This window comes from Manis javanica, chromosome 11, assembly GCF_040802235.1.
Source record: "Manis javanica isolate MJ-LG chromosome 11, MJ_LKY, whole genome shotgun sequence".
In the NCBI taxonomy this organism is placed as follows: Eukaryota; Metazoa; Chordata; class Mammalia; order Pholidota; family Manidae; genus Manis; species Manis javanica.
In genome coordinates, this window is record NC_133166.1 from 810766 (window position 1) to 831594 (window position 20829).

General features: G+C 38.9%; 2 protein-coding genes across 4 annotated transcripts in view; one reads left to right on the top strand and one right to left on the bottom strand.

The window, feature by feature from the left end:
* The window catches only part of ZFP91 (ZFP91 zinc finger protein, atypical E3 ubiquitin ligase), a 51437-nt gene extending 31727 nt beyond the window's left edge, over positions 1-19710 (bottom strand). The window contains exons 1-2 of the mRNA XM_017661838.3: positions 19227-19710; positions 14467-14495 (exon numbers count right to left, since the gene is read on the bottom strand). Of these exons, the coding sequence (XP_017517327.3) occupies positions 14467-14495; positions 19227-19582 (385 nt within the window). The 5' untranslated portion in view covers positions 19583-19710. The remainder of the gene's footprint in view (positions 1-14466; positions 14496-19226) is intronic.
* LPXN (leupaxin) overlaps positions 18499-20829 on the top strand; it is a 40918-nt gene continuing 38587 nt past the window's right edge. Inside the window, exon 1 of one of the 3 annotated variants that reach the window (XM_073215798.1) lies at positions 18499-19080. The gene's annotated coding sequence lies outside the window, so the exon portion shown is untranslated. Of the gene's footprint in view, positions 19081-19129; positions 19280-20219; positions 20827-20829 lie in introns of those variants that run through there. The other 2 variants (XM_017661841.3, XM_017661842.3) reach the window with 2 other exon arrangements.

Consider the following 20829-nt stretch of genomic DNA (forward strand, 5'->3'; position numbering starts at 1 on the left):
TTGGCAAGTGTGATATTGTAATTTATTTTTTAAAATACATGATTTGGTCATTCGGATGACCAAAGCACATTTCTCATATATATTTGGTCTTCATCCATCTGTTCCTGACTCACGAGTTCCCAAAACCTGGTAATTTCCCAAGGACTGAGAATGACAAAGGTGCTTCTTGTTATATTAATTATGTGACTTTCAGACCTCACCTAAGGAAGGGGCTAACTGCTAAGAGAACAAGCCCTGTGATTAGAGGGCTGGAACTTTTGGTCCCATCCACTGACTTCCAGGGATAGAAGAGGCGCCTGGAGGGCTGAATCACTCACCAAAGGCCATAAAAACCTAAGAGGACAAGGTTCACAGTGCCTCCAGGATAGTGAACGTGTGGAGATTTGGGGACAATGGTGTGTCCCGAGAGGGCACACAGAAACTCCTTGCACCATCCCAGATATCCTCTTGCCCTGTACACTCTTCCACCTGACTGTTACAGAGTTATATCCTCTTACGATAAACTGGCGATCTCAGTAAACCTACGTACAAAATATTTGAGTTCTGTGAGTGGCTATAGCAGATTGATGAAACCCAAGAAGAGGTCATGGGAACCTGTGATTTGTAGCCAGCTGATCAGAAGTACAGATGATAACATGGACTTACACTAGCAGTGAAGTGAAGGGCAGTTTTTTTTTTTTTTGGTATCATCAATCTACAATTATATGAACAACATTATGTTTACTAGACTCCCGCATAGTCAAGTCCTGCCCACATACCCCATTACAACACTGTCCATCAGCGTAGTAAGATGCTAAAGAATCACTACTCATCTTATCTGTGTTGTACAGCCCTCCCCATGCCCCCGCTATATTATGTCTGCTCATCATAATGCCCCTTTTTCCCCCTTGTCCCTCCCCCCTTCCCACCCATCATCCTCAGTCCCTTTCCCTTTGGTAACTGTTAGTCCATTCATGGGTTCTGTGACTCTGCTGCTGTTTTGTTCCTTCAGTTTTCTTCTTTGTTCTTATACTCCACATATGAATGAAATCAGTTGATACTTGTCTTTTTCCGCCTGGCTTATTTCACTGAGCATAATACCCTCTAGCTCCATCCATGTTGTTGCAAATGGTAGGATTTGTTTTCTTATGTCTGAATAATATTCCATTGTGTATATGTACCACCTCTTCTTTATCCATTCATCTACTGATGGACACTTAGGTTGCTTCCATTTCTTGGCTATTGTAAACAGTGCTGTGATAAACATAGGGATGCATATGTCTTTTTCAAACTGGGCTGCTGCATTCTTACGGTAAATTCCTAGGAGTGGAATTCCTGGGTCAAATGGTATTTCTATTTTGAGCTTTTTGAGGAACCTCCATACAGCTTTCCACAATGGTTGAACTAATTTACATTCCTTCCAGCAGTGTAGGAGGGTTCTCCTTTCTCCACATCCTCGCCAACAGTTGTTGTTGTTTATCTTTTGGATGGTGGCCATCCTCACTGGTGTAAGGTAGTATCTCATTTTGGTTTTAATTTGCATTTTTCTGATGATGAGCGATGTGGAACATCTTTCCATGTGTCTGCTGGCCATCTGAATTTCTTCTTTGGAGAAGTGTCTGTTCAGATCCTGTGCCCATTTTTTAATTGGATTATTTGCTTTTTGTTTGTTGAGGTGCTTGAGCTCTTTATATATTTTGGATGTTAACCCTTTATCGGATATGTCATTTACAAATGTATTCTCCCATACTGTAGGATGCCTTTTTGTTTACTGATGGTATCCTTTGCTGTACAGAAGCTTTTCAGCTTGATAGTCCCACTTGTTCATTTTTGCTTTTGTTTCCCTTGCCTGGGTAGATACGTTCATGAAGAAGTTGTTCATGTTTATGTCCAAGAGATTTTTGCCTACGTTTTTTCCTAAGAGTTTTATGGTTTCATAACTTACATTCAGGTCTTTGATCCATTTTGAATTTACTTTTGTGTATGGGGTTAGACAGTGATCCAGTTTCATTCTCTTACATGTAGCTGTCCAGTTTTGCCAACACCAGCTGTTGAAGAGGCTGTCATTTCCCCACTGTATATCATGGCTCCTTTATCATATAGTAAGTGACCACCTTTGCTTGGGTTAATATCTGGACTCTCTATTCTGTTCCACTGGTCTGTGGGTCTGTTCTTGTGCCAGTACCAAATTGTCTTGATTACTGTGGCTTTGTAGTAGGGCTTGAAGTTGGGAAGCGAGATACTCCTTGCTTTATTCTTCCTTCTCAGGATTGCTTTGGCTATTCAGGGTCTTTTGTGGTTCCATATGAATTTTAGAACTATTTGTTCCAGTTAGCTGAAGACTGTTGTTGGTATTTTGATAGGGATTGCATTGAATCTGTAGATTGCTTTAGGTAGGATGTCCATTTTGACAATATTAATTCTTCCTAGCCAAGAGCATGGGATGAGTTTCCATTTGCTGGTGTCCTCTTTAATTTCTCTTAAGAGTGTCTTGTAGTTTTCAGGGTATAGGTCTCTCACTTCCTTGGTTAGGTTTATTCCTCGGTATTTTATTCTTTTTGATGCAACTGTGAATGGAATTGTTTTCCTGATTTCTCTTTCTGTTAATTCGTCATTAGTCTATAGGAAAGCAACAGATTTCTGTGTGTTAATTTTGTATCCTGCAACTTTGCTGAATTTAGATATTAGTTCTAGTAGCTTTGGAGTGGAGTCTTTAGGGTTTTTTATGTACAATATCAGGGACAGTTTGACTTCTTTACCAATCTGAATGCCTTGTATTTCTTTGCTTTGTCTGATTGCCATTAGCTACGACCTCCAGTACTATGTTGAATAGAAGTGAGGAGAGTGGGCATCCCTGTCTTGTTCCCGATCTTAGGTGAAACGCTTTCAGCTTCTCGCTGTTAAATATGATGTTGGCTGTGGGTTTGTCATATATGACCTTTATTAGGTTGAGGTACTTGCCCTCTATACCCACTTTGTTGAGAGTTTTTATCATGAATGGATGTTGAATTTTGTCCAATGCTTTTTCAGTGTCTATGGAGATGATCATGTGGTTTTTGTCTTTCTTTTTGTTGATGTGGTGGATGATGTTGATGGATTTTCGAATGTTGTACCATCCTTGCATCCCGGAGATGAATCATACTTGATCATGGTGTATGATCCTCTTGATGTATTTTTGAATTTGGTTTGCTAATATTTTATTGAGTATTTTTGCATCGATGTTCATCATGGATATTGGTCTGTAATTTTCTTCTTTTATGGGGTCTTTGCCTGGTTTTGGTATTACATACAGTGATGCTGGCTTCACAGAGTGAGTTTGGAAGTATTCCCTCCTCTTCTATTTTTTGGAAAACTTTAAGGAGAATAGGTATTATGACTTCTCTACATGTCTGATAAAATTCAGCAGCAAGTCCATCTGGCCCGGAGGTTTTGTTCTTGGGAAGTTTTTTGTTTACCAATTCAATTTCATTGCTTGTAATTGGTCTGTTTAGATTTTCTGTTTCTTCCTTGGTCAGTCTTGGAAGATTGTATTTTTCTAAGAAGTTGTCCATTTCTTCTTGGTTATCCAGTTTGCTAGCATATAGATTTTCATAGTATTCTCTAATAATTCTTTGTATTTCTGTGGGGTCCATTGTGATTTTTCCTTTCTCGTTTCTGATTCTTTTTATGTGTGTTAGATTCTCTTTTTCTCTTAATAAGTCTGGCTAGGGGTTTATCTGTTTTGTTTATTTTTCTCAAAGAACCAGCTCTTGGTTTCATTGATTTTTTTCTATTGTTTTATTCTTCTCAATTTTATTTATTTCTTCTCTGATCTTTATTATGTCCCTCCTTCTGCTAACTGTGGGTCTCATTTGTTCTTCTTTTTTCAGCTTCAGTAATTGTGACTTTAGACTATTCATTTGGGATTGTTCTTCCTTCTTTAAATAGGCCTGGATTGCTATATACTTTCTTCTTAAAACTGCCTTCGCTGCATCCAACAGAAGTTGGGGCTTAGTGTTGTTGTTATCATTTGTCTCCCTTTATTGCTTGATCTCTGTTTTAATTTGGTCATTGATCCATTGATTATTTAGGAGCATGTTGTTAAGGCTCCATGTGTTTGTGATCCTTTTTGGTGTTTTTTGAAGAATTTATTTCTAGTTTTATACCTTTGTGATCTGAGAAGTTGGTTGGTAAAATTTCAATCTTTTTAAATTTATTGAGGCTCTTTTTGTGGCCTAGTATATGGTCTATTTGGGAAAATGTTCCATGTGCACTTGAGAAGAATGTGTATTCTGCTGCTTTGGGTGTAGAGTTCTATAGATGTCTGTTAGGTCCATCTGTTCTAGTGTATTGTTCAGTGCCTGTGTCTTTACTTATTTTCTGTCTGGTGGATCTGTCCTTTGGAGTGAGTGGTATGTTGAAGTCTCCCAGAATGAATGAATGCATTGCATTTCATTTCCTCCTTTAATTCTGTTAGTATGTGTTTCACATATGTCAGTGCTCCTGTGTTGGGTGCATATATATTTATAATTATTATATACTTTTGTTCGACTGCCCCCTTTATCATTATGTATGTCCTTCTTTATCTCGTTACTTTCTGTTTTGAAGTCTATTTTGTCTGATACAAGTACTGCAACACCTGTTTTTTTCTCCCTATTGTTTGCATGAAATATCTTTTTCCATCACTTGGCTTTTATGTCTTTGGGTTTGAGGTGAGTTTCTTGTAAGCAGCATATAGATGGGTCTTGCTTTTTTATCGATTCTATTATTCTGTATCTTTTGATTGGTGCATTCAGTTCATTTACATTTAGGGTGATTATCGAAAGATATGTACTTATTGCCATTGCAGGCTTTGGATTCATGGGTACCAAAGAATCAAGGGTAGCTTCTTTACTATCTAGCCATCTAACTTAACTCTCTTAAGCCATTATAAACACAGTCTGATGATTCTTTATTTCTCTCCTTTCTTATTCTTCCTCCTCCATTCTTTGTGTTTAAGGTCTTTTATTATGTACTCTTTTGTGTTTCCTTTGACTGTTTTTATGAATAGCTAATTTTATTTTTTGCCTTTAATTAGTATTTGGTTGGTCTGGTTTCTTTGCTCTGATTTCATTTTCTCTGGTGACATCTATTTAGCCTTAGGAGTGCTTCCACCTAGAGCAGTCCCTTTAAAATATCCTGTAGAGGTGGTTATGGGAGGCAAATTCCCTCAACTTTTGCTTGTCTGGGAATTGTTTAATCCGTCCTTCATATTTAAATGATAATCGTGCTGGATACAGTATTCTTGGTTTAAGGCCCTTCTGTTTCATTACATTAAATATATCATGCCATTCTCTTCTGGCCTATAAGATTTCTGTTGAGAAGTCTGATGATAGCCTGATGGGGTTTTCCTTTGTAGGTGATCTTTTTTCTCTTTCTGGCTGCCTTTAATACTCTGTCCTTGTGTTTGATCTTTGCCATTTTAATTATTATATGTCTTGGTGGTGTCCTCCTTGGGTCCCTTGTGTTGGAAGTTCTATGGGCTTCCACAGTCTGATAGACTATTTCCTCCCCCAGCTTGGGGAATTTTTCAGCAATTATTTCTTCAAAGACACTTTCTATCCCTTTTTCTCTCTCTTCTTCTGGTACCCTTATAATGCGAATATTGTTCCATTTGGATTGGTCACACAGTTCTCTTAATATTCTTTCATTCCTGGAGATCCTTTTCTCTCTCTCTCTGCCTCAGCTTCTCTGTATTTCTGTTCTCTGATTTCTATTCCATTAACAGACTCTTGCACCTCATCCAGTCTGCTCTTAAGTCCTTCCAGAGATTGTTTCATTTTTGTTATTTCCCTCCAGACTTCATCCCTTAGCTCTTGCATATTCCTCTGCAGGTCCATCAGCATGGTTATGACCTTTATTTTGAATTCTTTTTCAGAAAGATTGGTTATGTCTATATCCCCAGAACCTGTCTCTGGGGTTGTCTGAGTGACTCTTGACTGAACCAGATTCTTCTGCCTTTTCATGACAATAGAGGTGGTCGTAGGCATGTGGCACATATGTCAGCTAGGCAAACAAAGTCCCTTCCTGTTTGCTGGTCACCTTGCCCTTCTCCGCTGCCTGTGTTGGCTACCTGCAGGCAGGGGGCAGTCTCTGGGTTAATCCCAAGCTGCCGTGGGCGGGGTGGTCCTCGGGCTAGCCCAGAGCCCTATGGGGTGTGGCAGACACGTAGAGTGTGTTCTCCTGCTAGAATGGTGCCCCTTCGTGCCTTCCGAACCTTGCTCCGGCCTCCTCTGTCTGTGCTGGGCAGCTCCATTCCGGCAGCAGCCTCTGGGTCTGTGCGAGTTAGCTGTGCGCTGGGAGGAGACTCTGGGTGGTTGCTGTGGGCAGGGCTGCTCTCTGGCTGCTCCGCCACTGTGTTGGGTCAGCCGGTTTGTTTGTTGCACCGGCTGGGGGAATGAATGGCAAGCTGCTTATCAGCGTGAGAGGCTTTGGGGCTGGGTTACTCCAGGGGGTTGGGGCACCTGAAGTTCCTTAGGATTCTCAGCCTGCTGGGCTGAGTGTGCTGGGACCATTTTGTCCAGTTGTTAAGCCCTTGTCCCTTTAAGACTTTTAAAACGCACTCACTTTTCCTTTGTCCCAGGGGAGCCAGCTGTGCGGACCCACTCGCAGTCTCCATCTTGGATTTTACTTTTCCGTTTCTCTAATATCCAGTACACCACGCAATGTGTGTCTGCGCTCCCAGTGCAGATTACTAGGGCTGGTTATTTAACAGCGCTGTGCTTCCTCTCCCTCCCTACTCTGACTCTTTTCCTCCCACCAGAGCTGGGGTCAGGGGAGTGCTCAGGTCCTGCCAGGTTGCGGCTTTGTATCTTACCCTTTTCGTGAGATGTTGAGTTCTTGCAGATGTAGATGTAGCCTGGCTGTTGTACTGTATCTTCTGGTCTCTCTTTTAGGCCTAGTTGTATCTGTTGTGTTTTCAAAAATATATATGGTTTTGGGAGGATATTTCCGCTGCCCTACTCACGCCACCATCTTGAGCCTCCTTGAAGGACTGAGTTGAATTCCTGTACACCATGCCGCTATCTGAGAATTGCTTGGTGTTTTTTTTTTTTTTGAGAAGCCTCACAAAAGTTCTGGTGGTCATGAATTTGATATCTTAGAATATTTCAACTATTAAGTATAATGAGATTGGCTGGGTGTTATTGATTGCACTGGACAAAGTGGAGAAAGACAAGGATGTATTCACAGATTCAAATTCCCAGTTCAAGCACTACATAAATGACCTGGAAGTTTCTATGCACGCCTGCCCGGAAAAAAACCTCTATCACATTTAGCTGCAGAGCTGAAGTTGCCAAAAACCAAACCCAGAGTCTCACCAAAGCCAACATGGCTATAGGTGTTGCTGAGGTTCTAATCTATAGCAGCAGAGACCAACACTGGAGTCCCTGACATGCCACCATTCCCCAGGGTGATCAGCCAGCAATCTGGCAGCAAGGTTCATTATAGTGCATCACTTCCACCAGGGAAGTGGCAGTTGTTGGTTTGTACTGAAACAGATTCACACTTTTGATGTGGATTTGCCTTCCCTGCATTTCTACCAAACTACTATTTCATGGACTTATAGAATGCCTTACACACAGTCATGGTATTCCACAAGGCATTTCTTCTGATCAAGAAACTCACTTTATAGCAAATTAAATGCAGCAACGGGCTCATGCTTATAGAATTTACTATCTTACAGCTGACTTGAATAGAATAGTGGAGTGGTGGTAACAAACACTGGTGAGGCTGCAGAGACATAGAAATCCTCATCTATTGCTGGAAGGCACATAAATGTCACAGCCACTAGGGACACTGTCTGTTAGCCTCTTAAACATACATTTACTATACAATCTGGCAATTTTACTCCTAGATACTACCTGAAAGTAATAAAACATTCACCCACTCAAAACACCTGCCCACGAGTATTCACAGCACCAAATATTCATGATAGCTAAAACCTGGATCAATTGATAAAGGGTTAAGTGGAGTATTTCCAAAACAAAGAAATACTATACAAAGGAATTAAAATAGCAACATGTGCTACATCATCAATTAACCTCAAAAAGATTATGGGAAGCTCAAGCCGGACACAAAAATAAAAAAACCCACATACTGTATGTATAAGACCATTTATAAATAGTCCAGAAAAGGATAACTATATAGATGATAGAACTGTACACTTGAAATGGGTGAATTTTATGTGACTAAGCTTTAGAAACTTGTAGTAGTAAAATATGCACTGCAGCACTAGTCATAAAGGCCAATAACTCAAAGTACCCAAATGCCCACCAACAGAGAAAAGGACAAATTGTGATACAGTCCCACAATGGAACACTATAAAGGGATGAAAATAAGCAATCTATAAAAAACACAACATGGAAATGTCACATAAATGAGCAGAGAAGCCCTACATGAATGAGTACATATTTCACTTTTCCATTTATATAAAATTCAAAAATGGGCAAAACTAATCTGTGCTGTTCAAAGTCAGGATTGTGGTTACACTGTGAAGTGGTTGGCGATGTTCTATTTCTTGAACAGGGTGAGGGCTACATGACTGGACTTGCCTTGTGAATATTCATGTAGCTGTACGCTTATAAGTGCACTTCTGTGTATGTGTGGTCTACCTTTATAATAGAGTTTTAAAAAAAAAATCACCTGTAACCCCAGAAATAAACTGAGAAATAGCAAATGTCCTTCAATCAGGTAACAGTTAAATAAATTGTAGAATACACATATGTAGCAACCATGGTTAGATGTCTACCAAGTACCTGTTCATTATGGGATTCCTTATCAGCATAAGCAAAATGGTTTTCAGAGTGTAGTTTATAAATTCCTAGTGTAGTTTATAAATTCCCTTTCAAGAAATTTACAAGGTGAAAACTATTAATAAAACCTGTTGGGATTTGGATTACATTGCATCTATAGATTCAATATGGGCAGAAATGACATCTTAATTACACTGAGTCTTCAACCCCATAAATAAGGTACATCTTTCCACTTATTTAGGCCTTTAATTTCACTTGGCACTGTTTTGTACTTTTCAGTGTGTAAGTATTTCTTACCATTTGTAAGAATTATCCGTAAGTAGTCCACATTTTTGATGCCATTGTAAAAATGTTTTCATCTTATAATTTCAATGTTTTTTGTTGCTGATATACAGAAATACAACTGATACTTTTATGTTAATCTTCTATCACATAGGGTGGCTTTAAGATGCCTTGCAGCTTAACTTTTGTTTTCCACCTCTGAAAACACCCACTGCTCTGAGGGTACCATGACATGAAAATGTCTGGGCTGATAGACCTATTAGGAGAAGGAACAGTTATTTCCAACTGAGAAATGACAAACTGTTGTATTTTAAGCCATCAAATTTTGGCTTATTATACAGCAATAAATAACTGATAACAGGAGTTTTAGGGAGAGTCACAGTAAAGAAAATAGGGCTTAGCAATTCTCAAAGAGATGAAATTACAAACAGAATCAGCCAGTAAGAAGCTAGGGTACTAGCTGCGAGTTCAGGATCAAAGAAGCAAGACAGATTTAATGAGGTAGGCAGGCAGAAGGCAAAACCACAGTCCCCTCTGAGAGAATTAACTGCACTGAAGCTAAGGGGGGGTCTTTGCCTGGAGGTAGTTAGATCAATCTGGCTAGTTTTAATTCAGAGGAACTTGATTTGTTTTGGATGTAAAAGGTTAGTGAGCATTAAATCAGAGCTACTTCCATTTTGTCAGGGGTTCTTGTCCACTCAGTGTGAGGATGTTAAGCCCTCATGCAGAGATGGGTGTCTCTTAGGTGTTCCAGATTCTTACTGGCTGAATACAGATTTCCCTACTCAGGACCTTAGGTTTCTTTTGCTCCAGTTTTCTTCTACCAAGGCATTCTGCTGCAGCTCTCAAGTGGTTCTAGCAGGCAAAAGGATCTCAGAATAAAGTAATTCCTATATATAACAAAATAAAGTTAAAACTGTGTCAGAGATGGTTTTTATGTAAGTTGAACAGTAATAGGCAAACTGCCATTAAGTTATATCTTTGTATCTAAGACACAGACTCATTTATCTGATTGGTAAAATTTCAGACAACTAAAATGAGCTAATAGGCTTTCTAAGCCTATGCCACAATCCACATATAACATAACTGAGGTAAGTCTGTAAGAGGGAAAGAATCACAGGAAGTCTAGATGTGTGAACTAGAAAAATGTTTGAAAGTATATGGAGCATTCTCAACACAAAACAAGATATCTGAGTGGATCACTCTCATGCAGAGAGAAAGAATATGGTTCCTTCCCGCTTGCTACCTTAAAATATAGAGCTTGGAAGGAAATAGGATAGATAAAATGCCTATCTAATGTACTGTCAGCCATGTGAGACATGAGCATTATTACAACTGCTGGAAACCTGGGTTTCTGAAACCTGATCAGAGTAGCCTGTATAGTTCTGTAATTAGCTCTTCTTTGTTTTCCATAAATAATTAGTGAAGTCCATTTGAAATACTACCCAATCTCAGCAGATCAAGAGAAGTCACAGGAAGTGCACGGTCAACTTTAAAACAGTATCATTTTATTTGTGAAGGAATGTTTCAGCTAAAACTGATGGCATATCTGAGGGTTAAGACTGGAATTATAGTATATGCCTTTTGTTATCTAGTGATTTTCCCTTAAGAGCTCTTTTCTAACCAAAATCTATAGGATTTTAGCTAGGGAAACCAGGTTATCAGCAAGGAGACTCAAAATATTTCAAGGAAGAATTGTTAAGACAATGTCCTGAATAATTCCCTAGATCATCCTTTGTACAGAAACTCAAATGTTAAAAATTAAAAAGTTGGACCTTTCTCATTGGAGTGGGAAAAACAGGTGGAAATGCCTGTTCTACATTTAAGAACATAAATATTATTTAAGGGTAAGAAATAATCAAAGATACTCCAACACAGGAAAAATGAAATACTCAGATGAAATTAAAGTATGAAATTAAACTATAAACAATTTTGAAAATTGTTAAAGATAAAAAATTCTAACTTTTTAAAGAAAGCAGAGCCATATTTATAAATTAAATTTTTTAAAAAGACTGAGGATGTGATCATGGAGTAAAATATCAAAACAGTATTTCAGTAATAATTCCAGATACTATGCTGACTATAAACTCGATAAGGCAAATAAAGCAAAACCCTAAACAATCCAAGTAAACTCCCAGATCTGTTTATGAACTCATTTGGTAATTGTCTAGGCAATCTTTTCTAAACATTAATAAGAAAAGTAACTGAAAAGAGAAAATGATTTTGAACAAAAGGTGAGACCCAAAGTTTAATACCATAAAATTTCAAGCACCCAGTATTCTGAGGTATGTTTTCCATAAACTCTAATTTTAATGTATTTCTTAAAAAAAAAAAAAAACAATAAGTGTGTGTGTGTGTGTGTGTGTGTCTGTCTGTCTGTCTTGGAGTCAGTTACATTAGGTAACTGCTACATATTTTGGTATTTGCATACTACCCACAAAGTCTCTTCAGAGGTCCTGCAATAAATAACCTACACTGATGACCCAAGTACCTCCCACATTTATTTGACTATTAATATTTGTCATTACTCCATGAAACACTTAAACTAGATTAGCAAAATAAGATATTTTACAGTCTCTTATTTTTAGGCTTTGTCCTGGGCAGTTTTAGTTGATGTTTGAAAGTGAAAGAAATTAAAATTAGTACATGAAGTAACATGCAGATTATTTATACATTACACTTTGGCAAACCATCCCTGTACTTTATTACCATAAATATAACATTGGTTCAAAACAAAACAAAATGAAAACATAAAGCCAAGTTAAAAATAAGAAGGATGGAGCCAAATACCCCTAGAAGCTCAACAATGATAGTGATTGTGGATTGGTAAACTAAGCTTTTGTGTTTCAAGCCTTTTCCTTTTTGCTTCTTCTGTGTGGAATGCTTTACATCCAGATATCCATCTGCACATTCAGATCTGAGCTCAAAGGTCACCTTCTCAAGCCTTTCCCTTGCCACCTTATCTAAACTAAGCCTCCTCACTCCAACATTATCAAACACTGTATATGTATAAAATTTCTTCGTTGCACTTATTTAGTTACTAGCATGACTCAGTGCCTAGAGTGGTGTTGGACACATAGTAGATGCTCGACAATTACTTACTGAATGAATGAATAAACATTATTTTTGCAAAGCAACCTTCCACTTCTTTTATATGTACCCATCAGGGTTAAATAAATGTAGCAGGAAGAGGGACCAATACTAATGTTTCTTTACTATTATTTCAGTACGAAAAATGAACACAGCATCTTGCAATTCAATTATTTAACACAGTAAGTTGCTTTTTTGTGTGTGGTACTATTTATTGTTCAAACATGTCAAAAGTTCTCTTTAGCTCAAAGAAAGCATAAAATTTCAAGTTGCATGGTGTAAATAAGAGTAAAAGCAATCCTGAATACATTGTTTCAATATTAATAAAACAGGATAAGTTATTATTCCTCTAGAACATAACAAAACCTATTAAAATTTTTGAAAAAACCTCAACCTCCAGAATGAGTATGAGTTACTTCAATTAAATGCAGCAAACTGACTATGAACTATTTCAGAGTAACAGTAACTTTTGAGAAGTTAAATGACAACAAAAAAGGAAAGAATCAAGGTGAATTCTAAGCATTAAACAGTACAGAAAAAAAACTGACTACAGCCCTGCATTTCTGGTTGTTTAAATGTAGGTAAGACATGGTTCTTGTATAGCGATACACCATTGAGAGTTGAAACAGCTACCAGGACAGGCAAACTAGATGAAGAGATGGAGATGGGCGTACAATAATATCTATTTCTTTGAAACTTTACAAACTTAACGGCTAGCTTTTACTGAGTGCTTACTGGATTCCAGGTGTTAAGTCATGTGCAGTGAAAGGCAGAACTTGAATTCAAACCCTGACCTCTAACTCTAGATCCAAAGCACTTATCTAGTGGATTGCAGGACGGATTTTGACACTGAATTACCCATAATGCAGTTTTAAATCTCTCCACAGCTGCATGACTACATAACATGCCAACTTCTGGTTTAAGACATCTACACAAAGAGCAATCAATTCATCTTCAACAGGAGTTCAAAATTTCTATATTCTCCCAAGTTCTCCTCAAGAAAACCCAAAATAATTTATTCAGACATACTCTAGACTGATGAGGTAATTTCAGCTCTGATAAAGGCATTCTTGCTTTTGTCTGCCACCTGTCTGTATATTTTCTCCAGATTATAAAATTTCCAAAATGATCTCTGAATAAGGAACTTAAGACCTCTCATCCCTGGCAAACATACCCTATTTCCCAAGTAGCAAAAGCAACAGAACCAAAAACTTGCTAAACAAAATAGTCACACAAAGCTTTCTACACAAAAAATTTGCGTAGCATAAACACTTCCGCCTGGTATACTATGAAATACTTGCCTCAGATTCTAAAATTCAGAAACAAACCTGATCACTGACATCTAACTACTTACAAAGCAGTCAGAAATTCAAGTTACTGGTTCCTAATCACACTGTCCTTTTTTTAAGTGGCATAAAATCCAGGTTTTAAATCTGACTTATATTCTCAAATCATTCCTTATGAAGAGAAAAATCTTCATTAAAAATTACATACATATGTAATATATATATATATATATATTATATATGCATATAGTATACACAGACACACTCCTGTATAATAAATTAACTGGTCAACCTTCAGTTATTAAGTAGATTCTTCTCAGGGCAGGGCCAAGATGTAATAAATGAAATATGCTTAAAAGTGTATTTGTTCCAGATTTAAGAAGGACCTGTGTATTTGAATTTATAATCAAGGAACCACAACAAATTACTAAAAAAAAAAAGTGTAATGAATAAGCAACTGCCCCAGCATGATAGGGACAATTTCAATAATCCAATCTGCAAGGCCAGAATAAGGTCTTTTTTTAGAAAAGAGTTTGAAAAAAAAAAGAGAAAAGAACATTAGCGTTCCTTCATAATCCAGTTAAGAAGCCCACACTCAAGAAACATATTTGGTTTACTAAAACTCATTAAAAAGAAACAACCTAATGATCCTACTTTATTATTCACCAATCTGAAATCTTAGACCTTTTCTTTCTTGATTCTTCAAACTGCCTTTAATATTTGAGTCTCCACAAGCATCAAGACTGTCTATATTTTACCCTGCATATTGTGTATTTTTCTATTACTTTACTAAAAAACCAAACAGCTTAAAAAACTGCAATAAATTGACATCAAATAATCTCATTTCCTACTATCAGTTCTCAAAATGATGCTAGAATGCTCTACCTGTCCAAACCTATTGTTACTTAAATATGTACTATCTACTCCAATAATTTTTACTAAACAGAAGTCATTTTAAATGGGAACTATTTGAATTATGCAACTGAAGCTTTTTCTATTTTCTATCAAATCATAAGATAATCAGTGTAATACATGAGGTAAGAATGACCAAGTCTTACCTTTGTCAGTTGTTACTTTTTCTACACATCTGAAAGAAATGAGAATCAAATATTAAACAATCTTACACACTTTCTTAAAACACAAATATTTATGTGTTTAACTTTCAGGTTAATTGCCAGAGTGATGCAGAAAGCATCTAGAATAGTGCTGTCCAACAGAATTTTTCAGTGATGAAAATATTCTATATCTGCACTGTCCAACATGGTAGTCATACGTGACTACTGAGTGCTCGAAATAGATAGCATAACTGAGGAACTGAATTGTTAATTCCAACCAATGTAAATTAAAATAGCCACATATAGATACCATATCTGACAACACATAGCCAGAGTATCAATCAAAGCCTATGGTTTTCTAACTGTAAATATATATTAATATGAAAAAAATATTGCTCATTTAGTGGTTATAACAGAAAATGTCCTTATTTTACACAAATGCAGTAACTAGGAGTAAAATGAAATCAAGTTTGGGATTTCCTCTAAAATACTTCTACCAAAAGAAAAAGAGAAGGATAGGAGTCAGAAGGGGCAAGCATGGCAAAAATCTAAATATTATTGTTAAATCTAGGTGATAAATACTGGGGTTTCACAATACTATTTTCTCTACTTTGTGCATATTTGACAATTTGCATAATAAAAATTTAATGAACCTAAAAGAAAACCCCAAAAGCATTTATTTGTTAAACCCAAGTCAAAATCTATTTCTAAAACGGCAATAGATTGGACCTAAGAAATAAATGTACTTTACAGATTAGATAGCAACAGTAATAAGTTCAATGTGTTACAAACTACTGATTTTAAAAATGCTACCCCAAATTTTTTATTTGGGAAAATTTCTATCATACTGCTGAGCACAGTACAATGAACCTCCCTAGAACAATTCACAAGTGGACATGCTTTGGATCTTTACCTAAAAATACCACACATTTTCCTTTTTTCTTTTTGAAAGTAACCCAAAAATAAATGAAGACTCTTACAAAAGAATATCCAAATACAGAAGCCACAGTATAATATAAACTTCATTCTCTTTAGAAAGAATAGCTATCATTTTCTAATTCTGTATTTCTTTTAAAAAGCCTGTAATATAATTTTATTCAATTTATATTATTAATGTCCCAATTAACACAAGAACTGCTATCATCCTAACTCTAAATGACAAATATAGAAATAACTGCTAAATTTTGAAGTATTATGCAATAAACTTTCTGAAAATCTTTTGACATGGTTCAATGTTTCTATTACCATACTGATCACCACAGGAAGAAAACGCGGGATTTTAGTCTTATACAACTGAAGCCTTCTCCAAAGAGCCACAGAAATCATTTCAATTCAGAATATTATTGCCTATTCACTCTCAGTGCTCAGGACCCTCACACCTTTTCCTTAAAAACGGAAATAGCATGAAAGTGTCACCCAAAGGTTTACTACCATATTCCTTTTAACAAGAAAGTAAACCAAAAATAGAATTCCATACACCAGAAAAACAGAAATATTCATTTCCTTCATCTGTAATCCATCTAAACTTTCAGGAATACCTCTAAGAATACTGTTTTAACCAACAGGATTATTCAACAACTAAATTAGAAGCTTAAGAAATCATTCAAGTTTTAAATTCTGAAATGTGTTACATAAACTGAGAACTTACTATCATGTGATAGAATGAAAAGAAGCCTTTCTGTATTTTAAGCTAGTCTTAACAGTTACACTTTCATATTTGTTGTTTTCACTTGTGAACCAGAAAAAAATTGGTGCAATATATTTTTAAAAATTAGACAAGTATATAAACACCTGCATTTGAAATACAAAAATCTTAACTCTGGATTTTATTTAAAATACTACTAATGATGAGCCTAATTCTTAGACAGTACTGATATATAGCCTTTATTCAAATCTGGTTCATCTTTCCTATTAGCTTTCAAATTTTAATTTATAGTGATTCGAGTATTTAACTTTACGCCTTTCTCTTGAGCACATTCACTGGAAACTTTCTGCCCTTCACAAAGATTTCCTACTCTTTTCACTAACTTCTGGACATTTCAGTGCAAGTAGAAAAGTTGTTATAAGCTTAGAAAGTTTATAAAAACTGTAACCAAATATCAACAATAAAGCTGATTTCACAAATCATATATCATGAGTCACAGATGAAGAAGTAGATTTAAAAGTAGAGGTTATGTGACTTGTCCAAGGTCATGTAGTAAGTTGTAGAAAGCTGGGACCTGAAACTCCTTAAGTCCAGTACTTTTTCCACTGTGCCTTCTAATAGGGAAAGAGGTTTCAATTAATCCAAATCTCATTTACTGGCCTTTTGAGCTATCTCCTCAAACAAGACAAACAAATGTAGGTTAAACTGCGGATTCCTGGGAATTTATATGGGAAAATGCTGGGACATGGAAAAAAGACTTGAACAAACAATATAGATTAAACCTCTTATTTTGTTGTTAAAAAATGTCATGTTACTTGGAAAACAGAGATGAGTCAAGGTCAGAAGGCACTTGACCAGGGTTCAGTAAACTGATACTCAAAACCTCTTGAAATATCTTAAAGGCTTAAATTCAAATTTCCTATTTAGTTTTAAATTTGATCATTCTGAAAATATATAAACCATGCACACATTTGACAAACCTCCATCCACTATTCAATGCATCTTCCCCTTAAACTGCAAGGTCCTTGAAGACTAGGTCTATGTGTCACTTTTCTTTATAAAGCCTCACTTAGCACAGTACCAGGCCCGGTTACTGATGAATCGAGGTTAACTGAGCTGAAAGGCTTTAGGACTTCTCTGATTTTCAGGGTATGCATTAAACTGAAAATGTGTAACCAAAAACAATTATGAAAAACTTACTTTAATGATCAGATCACAACTGCGTAATTTTAAATGCCTAACAAAGAAATAGTTCTGAAGTAAAAGAAGGTAAAACAACACTACTTTTATAATACCGGATGAGAGAGGGAGGGAGTCTAAGACGTAAGACTATTCCTTTTTTCCCTATTTACAAGGAATACTGTGGAGAAAAAACCTGGAAGGGATTTACATTAGCTTCATCCAAGTTCGACTGTTTTAACATTTATATTGTGAAAGTCAGAAGACTTTACTTTTTACAATGTTTTTCACTACTTTTTTGCCAAGAATCGAGGGGAAAAGAACAACTACCACTCTAGGTATAACTATCTTAAGAGATCATTTCTTCATGTAAAACTGGTGAAACAGTGGGAGGGAAATGTGGCTAGGAGATATAGGTACATTTAACTCACAAATGGGTAGGTGAGAATAGAGAGGAATTTTAAAAACACATTAACCTTCCTATGTATGGCAATAAAAAAATGGAAAAACACCAATTTTGCAGAACTCACAAGAAAACCACCACTTTTATCTCCATTATGCCACAATACAAAACAGTAACTTTCAACAAATATTTCCTATGTACCAGGCTTTGAGTTAAATGCTGCACACCCTGTACTTAATCCTCACAAACTGGGCTCATAGATTACCATTATCTCCTTTAGATAAGGAACCCGAGGCACAGTGTTAAGAAATCTGTCCAAGAAATTTATGGCCAAATAAATCTAATAATATCTTTTCAAATTTATGACAGTAAATACAGCAGGTTTAACTTATTTTGACCAATAAATTCATTTACAGCAATTACAACAATTACAATGCTAACTGAAGCCGTATGATAAATTGTAAGTACAGGTTTTTGTTGTACACAGAACTGGTTTACATAGTAAGTTTTCTAAATTATGTCAACTTAAACATTCAAAAATTCAAAGCACATCTAACACCACAGTAAGATACCTAAGAACTGTATTTCTCTTTTTGAGAGGCTTCTAACGCAAGCATGCTAAGACAGGGTTAATTTTGGAACAGGTGGGTTTCAAGTTTTAAATCTACTGTATCAGGCATAAGCCAAATCCTGCCACAGTCTCTACTGGCGGGTGGTTTGTGAATGGAAGAGGCACTTAAAACTGATTCCCCCACCTTGAATTTTCCCTGCTTTTACTAATTTTTTTCACTTTAAAGTCCAAAGACACAACGGATGTTTTCACTTATGAAGTCAATGGCTAATGTGACTAATTTCTAGAATTTACAAACACGTGTGCTTCACGATTTGAACAAAGAACATTTTAATAAACAATTTAAAATATTTATGCCCCCGGTCCCTCTATTACCTCTAGGTAATAAAAATTAAGCTAATCTGAAAGGTGTTTCTTTAAGTATGAAGTTCCTACATTACTACATATGCAAAATCAAACAAACAAAACATACACTATTTTGCAGAATCCAGGAGATTAAAAATACTAGTACAACTGGCTCTAGCTAATTAACGGGAAGGGGCGGGGAGAGGGGGGGCACGCTTTTTAAGGCTAAAATCGTGCAGTTGATTTCCTAATGGGGATGTGATGTAATACTGGAGAGCCACCCTAGAGGGAAAGGAAAGGGATTGGTTGACAAAGGGCATGCAGATGCCAGAGTGCGGGAGAAGGCTGCAGCGGCAGGAAGACACGCGTCACTAAAGAGAGAAGTGTATCCTACAAGGACGACTTCACCGAGGGGGGAAGTGGGCGGACAGAGGGCACGCGGGAAGGACGGCAAGGAGCGCTAAGACGGCTACCAGGGAAGCGGGGTGACATCTGGCGTGCGAGCCGGCAGGGGGCAGAGCAGGCAGGATGTCACGTGGAGTGGGCACTACGGGAGCCGAGAGGGTTGCGTGCGGGCAGAGGGGGGTCTTCCCCACCGCCTGAACGGCTGCGTTACTCACAGGAGTCGTGGACTCTTCTTGCCCTGGGCTGGAGACGGGGGCTTCGCGGCCTGGTACTGTTGCCCTGGGGCATCCGGAGGCCTGGCGCTGGGGCTGCTCCTCCGCCGGCGGGGATACTCGGCCTTTCTCCGGCGAGACACAGCGGCAGCGGCGGCGGCCGCAGCGGCCCGGCCCCGGTCCCGACCTCCCCTCAGCACGCGGCTGCTAGTGGTCCCCGCAGGCGTCGTCGCCGCCGCCGCCGCCGCCGCAGGGCGCTGTTGTTGGGGCTCCTCCGGAGCTGCTTTGGCAACCGCCGCCTCTCCCCCTTCCTGGTTCTGCTGCTCCGGGGGTCTCGGCTCTTCCGTCTCCCCCGGCATCGGGGCTTGTCCGTCCCCCACCCCCTAGTCCCAGGCGGCGGAGGCGGAGGCCGCGGCGGTGCTCCCCCCGCCCCCCTCGCCTCCCGGAGCGTCCGGCTCACTCACTCCGCGCTCCTCTTTTCCCCCCTCCCCTCCACCCGGCTCCGAGGGCGCCCCCCCCCCGCCCCCTGCCACTCAAGGCTCGCTACCGCTGGCGGCGCGCGCGCGCGCGCCCGCTAAAGACACTCAACGGACCAATCGGGAAGGACAAACGGCTTTGCTCCGCCCCCCGCGGTCTCACGCAGCGACGCCCTGGTTCCCTCCCCCACCTCTTCCTTAACCAATCAGGAAACGGCTCTAAGGGAGCGCGCGAGGTTTCCTTCCCCGCGCACCCGTTCTCACCGTTAAACGGCTGTGTCTCGCGACAATCCCAAAGTGACCTTTTCTCCCCACGCTGGAGCTCAACGCGCGCTAGGGGCAGTGGGAGGGGCAGGTCCTGCGAGGAGGTTGGTGGGAGGGGAACGCACCTCTTTTCCCGCCTCGCGCGCACCCTGAGCAGGCTGCGCGCGCACCTGCCTCCCTAAGGAGTAGCTAATGCCACAAGGGTTCTTTCCATCCTTCCTTAAGCCGCGGAAGTAGCCTCCGTGTTCTGCTTCCACTCCGATCCCACTTTCCTGTCTGTGGCCTTTCTGTCTTCAGGGCCGCCAGGTCTTGCGGCGAGACGGGGGAAATTTTTGAGCTGTCGCTTCTCCTTTAAGAAAAAAGTCCAGTCGGCTGCCGGATGAAAGTCCCCGAAAAAATGGCGGCGGTAGAACAGAGGCGGGGTCGTGAGGGCAAGGAGGAGCCGCCCCTTGGCACATGCGCACCGTTAACTTACGAAAGGCATCCTGGGAAAAGAAGTCCTACTTAGCCTATGTTTTAGGGAAAAAGATAAGAAACCGAAGGCGAGAAGAATTCTGGGGTTTTTAGAACTGTTGCACAATGGGAAGGGTAGTTTGCTCTTTCGGCAGTTGTAATTTCCTTTTCAAGGAGGAAGTGTTTCCGGGTTAGTCCGTGACGTATGCGTAGGTTGGAGCAGAAATGTTGGGCTAGTTGCTGGTTGGGATTACTTTCGGCAGCTTTCCCGACTGTTTTAGTTGACGTTGGTAAAGCATTTCTGTGGTGGCCACGTAATAGCCCTTATCTTGTTTTGCACCTCCTTGGGACCAGCTGGCGTTAACGTCTGCGTTATTCGTGTCGTCATTCGGTGTCTGACCCACTAACCTGTG